Source organism: Pseudorca crassidens, chromosome 18, assembly GCF_039906515.1.
Source record: "Pseudorca crassidens isolate mPseCra1 chromosome 18, mPseCra1.hap1, whole genome shotgun sequence".
Taxonomy (NCBI): Eukaryota; Metazoa; Chordata; class Mammalia; order Artiodactyla; family Delphinidae; genus Pseudorca; species Pseudorca crassidens.
The window spans coordinates 1,396,068-1,403,661 of NC_090313.1; the positions used below are offsets into that span (position 1 = coordinate 1,396,068).

Consider the following 7,594-nt stretch of genomic DNA (forward strand, 5'->3'; position numbering starts at 1 on the left):
CCGCTGGGTCCCTGGGAGAATCTGCATTTCAGCAAATCGCCCGGGGACTGGTGTGTATTCGGTTCCGAAAACACTTCTAGATTGTATGGCTGTGAATTCCTCCATGGACACAAAGTCCTACAGGGCCCCAACACTGGCTCTCAGAGGACACCACGCTCGTCACCAAAGCTCAGCTCAAGAGTGACGGGAGCCCCTGCGGCCCCGCGGCCGGCGGCCCTGGGCACCGGCAGGCTTGGCTCTCCAGCACCAGGACTGACGGCGGCGGGAGCCCCCCCACACCGGGGTCCCAGCCGTCGCCTCATCATGGCCTCGGGCGCCTGCTGCAATCAGCGCAGAGCAGGGAGCATCTCGGCCGCGGCTGGGCATCAGGGCCCAGGCCCCGCCTCGTGCAGGCCGCTCTCCTCACACCTCCCTCCCCAAGGAGGTGCGAGTGGGCAGAGCTGAGCACCTGGCAGGCCTCCTTGCTCATTATCAGAGCAGATAAGGCTCTGGGCCAAGGGCACCCGAGAGGAGGAGTGAGCCACCCTGATTTGCCCAGGGAGGGGGTGGAGGGGCACCTGACGGCAGCGGAACCTGCCGGGCCTGCCCGGGCGTCGGTGCTTGACGGCCAAGCAGTGATAACACCCTGCTGGGCTCGCCCCGGAACCCAGAGCCGCAGTGCCCTTGACCTCTGAGGGGGAGACCATAAAACCCAAGGGGATGTCCTCCCCCAAGCGTCCCTTGGCAGGAGCGGGGCGATGGCGGCACTGCAGGAGAAGAAGTCATGCAGCCAGAGGATGGAGGAGTTCCGGCACTACTGCTGGAACCCGGACACGGGCCAGATGCTGGGCCGGACGCCGTCCCGCTGGGGTCCGTGTGGCAGGGCAGGGGCGCCAGGGGAGGGCAGGGGACCAGCAGCAGCCGCGTGGGGCTGGCGGGCTCCGTGCCCAGACGCAGGCCCTGGCCGGCCTCTCCTCCCCCACTGGGTGATTCCAAAGGCCCCCCTCAGCCCCAACACCCGCCGACAGCGGGCACCTGCGAGCAGCTGAGGATCAGCCTGACCCAAAGGCCCAGCCTTAGATTGGAGAAGAGCCGTTTTAAAGCTGTGTTCCTAAAAGTGTAACTTTTTAAGGCTTTTAAGTTAAGGGGGGCAGGGTTATGGGGTGAGAATGGTCTGGAACCAGACAGCGGGACGGGTGCCCAGCGCCGTGCGTGAACGTGCCCGACACCAGTGCAACGCTCACCCTGAGAGGTGACGCGTTTGGGGAGCGGCACGCGTGTCCCCGCAGCCGAGCAGCTGCCGCCGCGTCTGACCCGCCCCTTCCCGCAGTGTGGATCAGCCTCTATTACGTGGCCTTCTATGTGGTCATGACCGGCATCTTCGCCCTGTGCATCTACGTGCTCATGTGCACGGTCGACCCGTACACCCCCGACTACCAGGACCAGCTCAAGTCGCCAGGTACCGGGCGCCGGGCCCTGCGCTGCCCTGGGCTGCCGGGCCGGGACACGGCCCCTCGGGGAGGATGTCGGGGAGGACGGTCACCAGGGGATCAGGAAGGGGGGCGAGGGGCGCTCAGTGCCCGTGCGGCGTCACCGGCACCGAGGCTGCTCTCCTGTGGAGGCCTCGCCTCCCCAGCAGCAAATTAGGTCCAGAGCGCGAGTGCCGTCTAAGTGCAAGGTGGCCCGTGCGACGAGGGGGCTGGGCCAGTGCCAAAGAGCAGGAAGTCGCTGGTGACAAAACTCCCAGGTCCCGGGGAGGGTGTTCGGACCAAGGCTTCCCCACGCAGCCAGCTAACCTGCGGTGCAAAGGGCGGGGGGAGAAACGAAGGAAGGAAAGCTTCTTCCAGCCCAGCTACTCAGAGCGTCTGTCACCCCTGCGTCCTTGTTTCTGAGGAAGACACTAACCCGAGAACATCCCACAGCAGCGCTGAGCTGGGTCAGCGCCCGGCGGATCCTCTGCAAATCATCGTGACAACTGCAGGTCAATTTTTTGAATCAACCAACGGACAAAACATGGAGAATTTCTATGTCATTTCAGAACAGAACGTAATAGATTACAAACTTGAGAACACACCGTGATAGAATGTGCCCCAATCCCAGAGGCTGGCAGGCAGGCAGGCCTCCTGTGGGAGGGACCCGCGGGCCCTGGCCAGGCCTCGTGGGACGGCGCGGCCCCCCGGCCCCTGGGCAGGGTCCCGGGCCCTGCTGGCTGCCAGGGGCGGGGGGACCCTCGAAGGCCTGGCCCCGAAGCGTCCCAGGCACGGCCTCCCCCAGGCCAGGGCCAACCGAACGGCAAACGGCCTGGATGTACAACCAAAGGCCAAGGCGTCACGTCCTTTTTCCAGGGGTGACCTTGAGGCCAGATGTCTACGGGGAGAAAGGCCTGGACATCTCCTACAACGTGTCTGACAACAGGACCTGGACAGGACTAACGCAGGCCCTGCACCACTTCCTGGCAGGTAGAGTGCAGAATGCACTGCAGTGTCTCCATTCCTTCCTCGTCTCAGGAACCCCCTGGGGGGCGGGGGGCAGAGGGGGCCGCAGCTCGGGCAGGGCCGCAGGTGTGCCTGTCCCCCAGGCTACTCACCCGCGGCCCAGGAGGCCAACATCAACTGCACGGCCGAGAGGTACTTCTTCCAGGAGAGCTTCCTGGCCCCGAACCACACCAAGTTCTCCTGCAAGTTCACAGCAGACATGCTGCAAAATTGCTCGGGCCGGCCGGACCCCACCTTCGGCTTTGAGGAAGGAAAGCCGTGTTTCATCATCAAGATGAACAGGGTGAGTGAGGGGATCGGAGGTGAGAAGGGAACCGGGGCCCCGCCTCTCCTGCACGTGTGCTGGCCGCGAGCGCGCCTTCCCTCAGACCATGGGAGCCGCCATGCAGACCCACCACCCACTTGACCGTGGCGTCCGCCCCCCGCCGAGCCGCAGAGCCTGGAGCAGCCCTGTGCGCACGGCGGCTGGAAGAAGCCGGGCCGCGGTCAGCGTGGGGAGGGCACCTGGGAACCGTCTGAGGACAGGCGCAGAGGGAGGCTAACCGTGAGAACACGGCCAACCTCGGGAGGCACGTCCACGCTGCGGGGAGAGGGGACATCTCGGCAGGGCCCGGGGAGGGTGGGACCTGGCGGCGGGGCGGGGAGGACCCGGCACCATGCTGGCGTCTGCGTGGCACCCTTCATTTTCCTCCCTAAGAGGCCAGGGGACCACACACTGGCACACCGCGCCGGGCCCTAGGGCCCAGCTGGGCTACGGTCCCGGCTGCCTAGCAGGTGTGCGAGGGAGGGCGGTGGTCCTCACGAGCCAGGAGGGCACTGCACTGGGCCCTGGGCACCAGCAGGCGCATCTGGGGGCCGGGCCGTCTGCACAGGTGGGCTCGGGAAGCTCAGACCCCCACCCAGCTCTGCCACCTGCCGGCCAAGACCACGGCCCCAGCGTGGAGCTTCCGGCTTTGAAGCAGGAGTTGGTACATCTGCCCCAGAGCCTCCCCGGCACCCGTCCTCCGCACTCACAGATGGGCACAGAGGCCACGTCCGAACCTTTCCCTTCCAGATCGTCAACTTTCTCCCCGGCAACAACACGGCCCCCAGGGTGGACTGCGCCTTCCTGGTGAGTGACCGGCCACAGCTGTCTTGTTTAGGAGGGAAAACCTGTGCGAAATACTGATCTGCTTTTCCCTAAAATCATCCCAGCCGTCAGCCTAATAAGCCAGGGGCACGAATTGCAGGAACCTTCACTTAAGAGTGGTTTTATCCTGGGGGATTAAAAACCCGATAAGAATTATCAGGAAAAAATGTTCTATATGGTTTTGCAAGATGCCAAACGGCACAGCTATGTGATCCTGGAGAGTAAAGGCTTACACTGTCTCTGGAAAAAACAACCTGGTAAGAAAAACAACGCTCGTCACCGTTTTGCTTCAAAAGGCATTTGGGACAGTGTATCACTGACATGCTTCAAAACGTCTGTGGCTATTTGGAGAAACCAAGGCACATCTGCTACGCTGCTCTGTCCTTCTTATTGGCTTATTTACAAAAATATGCAAGTTACCGACAGCCGCTGTCGTCTGGCAGCGTGCGTACGAAAATGCTGCCAACAGTTGGCATTAATTTAGTCCAGTTTTTCTCAAAACATGTTTTTAAGGACAACACGAAAAAACTAAATTTGTCTTCGTTGAATATTTTCTAAAGTTTGTTTCCACAATCACGCCCTCAGCCAGGGCTCTCTGCCGTCAGCACGGGTGCCCCACTGGGGTGACCCCACCCCCGCCCAAAGCCTGCAGTCTCCCCGGAGCACAGCATTCGTCCTGTTTTGTTTTTCCTTTTTGAGTTTCCTCGACCACGCATGTGTAGGCTGACCCGGGATCTGCACAGACACCAAAGTACCCTTCCTCTGCCCTCAGACGAGCTCAAGCCGTCGGGCGAGTCGCTGGCTCTGACAGTGAAGGGAAGCAAACCCCACGGCAGCGTGTGGGTCCTTCCCCAGTCTCCGCAGATCACCCGCCCAGCCTTGTGGGCCTTCGTTCCCACACGCTCAGCTCTGTCACCTTCTTTATCCTAAGAGGGTTTAAAATGGAAAAAAACACAAGCTTGAAAAGTCACCCGGGGTCTTGCAAACTAACGAATTACACCCTTAATGGATTCTGGGCTGATGATAAAGATTAGATCTAGTGCCAACTGCACGTGTGGTCACGGTGCACACGTACGCACACACGTGGACCTGCGTGCAGAAGCATGCGTGGCACGGACACACAGGCGGACACGAGCGCGCCAGATCCGGCCTTTCTCACAGCGGCCTCTCACCCACAGGACCAGCACCCGGATGCCCCGGCCCTGCAGGTGGAGTACTTCCCACCCAAAGGCGTCTACAGCCTACACTACTTCCCCTACTACGGGAAGAAGGCCCAGGTACGTGTGCGCCACTGTCCCCAACAGCTGCTCCGGAACCGGATGAAACGGAGCAGTCACTAGCAGAAGGAAGGCCCTAAACGTTTCACCCGCAGAAACGAAACAAGGCCGCACTTAGCCCAGCCGGACCCCTTAATCTTCGGGTGCTTCCCAAACCCCTGTTCTCGTAACTACCTGAAAACACATCGTTCTCACACAAAATAAATATCACAGCTAATCCTTTACCTTCCAAGGGCCTCCTTAGAAGGCCCTTAGACAACTGCACATCCATTTAAAATCATTTTCCCCAAATCTCTGGCTTTATCCTCCGCTGTTTTTATATTAATTTTCATCAACTGTAACTTGAAGTTGAATCTGTCACTGGTCTGCCCCCACCCCCCGCCCCCCGGGCCAAGTCTCCTCGTTTCTAAGCAGGGAGTCCCGGGCGGCTCTCGGGCGACGTGAGAGCACCCGGCCAAGTGCCCGGCCGCCCTCGACGGTCCTAACGCACATCCGCCTCAGCCCCACTACAGCAACCCGCTGGTGGCCGCGAAGCTCCTCAACGCCCCCGTGAACAGGGAGGTCGTCATCGTGTGCAAGATCCTGGCGGAGCACGTGACCTTCGACAACCCCCACGACCCCTACGAGGGCAAGGTGGAGTTCAAGCTTAAAATCCAGAAGTAGAGGAGCCAGGCGGCTGGCCCCAGGTGCAGGGTGACCGCAGACGCCGCGTCCAGCTACACCCGGCACCCGAGGCAGCTCCGCACCCGACAGGCCCCCGTGCGCCCAGCTCTCGGAGCCAGAATCCTGTGAAACCTCCGTCACCTTTTAGGTAGAATTGTAGCCACGATAAAAACGCTGGGCTAACACGGTGACCCTAAGGCAGCAGCTGTGCAACTAACAAGACCCCAAAAGGACTCATCTCTTCCGCGCGGACATCACCTTTCCTGCTGTAATTTATTTTTTCTATACGTTAATATGAAGACCGGGAGTGCGTTGACATGAAACGTGACTTAGGGTTTCATGCATTCTGGTTGCCGGCTTTAAAAAACACAATTCCTAAACTGTAAAAATCAAGTTTATTAAATTCACTCTTAATCTATGTAAAAGAGTCGTGTCTCTCCTGATGAGGGGGAAGAATTAACTAAAAACTCAAACTAACAAATTCAGTTAGCTAAAAAGAATTAACTAAAATTAATGAACCAAAAAACCTCTCCCTTTAACACTTTCAGTTGCAAGTCGGGGACATTACAAACCGGAGTGGGAGGGGCTGCCCCGAGAGCGCACAGTTCTGGGACGTAAGGGTGTCCCCACGCAGCGGAGCCCGAACCCCAGAGGTGACGTTCCTCGGAGCACAGTCTCCCCTCCAGGGCGGCGGGGGGTGGGGCGGTCTGCAGCCCCAGGCCATTCAGAAAACCCTGAAACGAGAACATTCTGTCCCAAGGACAAACCTGCTCTCACCTGTCGCCCACTTTTCACCCCACCCGGAGCTGGCAGCCCAGAGTCCTAACCCCACGGAAGAAGCCCCGCAGAGGCTCAGGGGACAGGGGACCCGCCGCCCAGCCCCCAAGGCCACCAGGGCCCAGGGTACGGTGTCTCTGCTCCGCGTTGCCGACCCCACCGGCAAAAACCCTGAGCCACCTGGGAAGTGCCACGTCAGGCCAGAGATCAGGCCGCCTCGGGGCTGTCACGACACACTGGGGGTCAGAGGCCCAGCCCAGAGATCAGGCCGCCTCGGGGCTGTCACGACACACTGGGGGTCAGAGGCCCAGCCCAGAGATCAGGCCGCCTCGGGGCTGTCACGACACACTGGAGGTCAGAGGCCCAGCCACCCCAGCAGAGACACCGAGGCCTCGATGGGGCTGGGTGTGGGGCGCACGTCGCGGGGTCCGAGCACAGCAGGCTGTCTGCCTCGGGGTCCCTCCTCCGGCTGCCCTGGGAGGCCAAGGCTGCTGATTCCATTTCACAGGGAAGGCAACTGAGGCGCAGCAGCTGGAGGGGCTGCCCCCCCGCGGGGGGTGCAGGGGACAGGGAACCTCAGAGCCGGCCACCTGCCGACCACAAAGCGCCCCTTGGAAAGAAGTGCTAGAACCTTCTGTCAAGTTGCTGTCGAATACACGGAACCACCAGCACCTGGGGGAGGGGGGGCACAGGCTCTGGGGTCAGAGGTCAGAGGCCTAGGTTCGAGTCCAGACGTTCCTCTCTCGGGAGCTCGCTTACACGCCCCGGGGACCACTGCTGAGCCAACGCCCAGGGTCAGTACTCGGCCCAAGTAGCCACAGGCCTCCTGGTTTGCAGAACCCCACTACTCACCAGCTTGTAAGACGTGAACTTTGGAATCGAACACCTCCCCTAGAGGTCACAGACCACACGGCAGGGAAGCGGGCGTGGAAGGACGCAGGCTGGACCCCTGACGGGTGATGCTCCGGGAAGACTGGGCCGCAGCTGAGCACCTACCAGGAAGAGCAGGAGAGGCGACGGTGCCAGAACCTCGTCCCCTGCCCAAGGCGCTCCCGCGGCAACGGAACCAGCAGACCCTCGGTCATCTGGGTCACCACCGGTGGAAGGTCGGTGTCGGGGGTCCCGTGCCCACGCCCGGGTGCCCAGCTTGGCCAGACCCGCCCGGGTGCCCTGGAGGAGGAGAGGCAGCAGGGGCACAGCCGCAGGGGACTCAGCCGGAGACGCGGGGCTGGCCGTGTCCTCACCGCGCGGGCGCCGACACTGCCCCTGTCTCT

General features: G+C 61.3%; 1 protein-coding gene across 1 annotated transcript; it reads left to right on the plus strand.

Annotated features, from left to right (window-relative positions):
- Positions 1 to 737: 737 nt before the first annotated feature.
- Positions 738 to 5,543, plus strand: ATP4B (ATPase H+/K+ transporting subunit beta). The gene is made up of 7 exons (XM_067713700.1): positions 738 to 849; positions 1,310 to 1,438; positions 2,325 to 2,438; positions 2,558 to 2,757; positions 3,529 to 3,585; positions 4,782 to 4,880; positions 5,382 to 5,543. Exons 1-7 carry the CDS (start codon positions 738 to 740, stop codon positions 5,541 to 5,543), a joined length of 873 nt encoding a protein of 290 aa, XP_067569801.1.
- Positions 5,544 to 7,594: the final 2,051 nt, after the last annotated feature.

Coding starts and splice junctions, on each gene's coding strand:
- ATP4B (XM_067713700.1), top strand. CDS start 738: ATGGCGGCACTGCAGGAGAAGAAGTCATGCAGCCAGAGGATGGAGGAG. Junction 850..1,309: donor CCGGACGCCGTCCCGCTGGG/GTCCGTGTGGCA, acceptor CCCTTCCCGCAG/TGTGGATCAGCCTCTATTAC. Junction 2,439..2,557: donor CCTGCACCACTTCCTGGCAG/GTAGAGTGCAGA, acceptor CCTGTCCCCCAG/GCTACTCACCCGCGGCCCAG.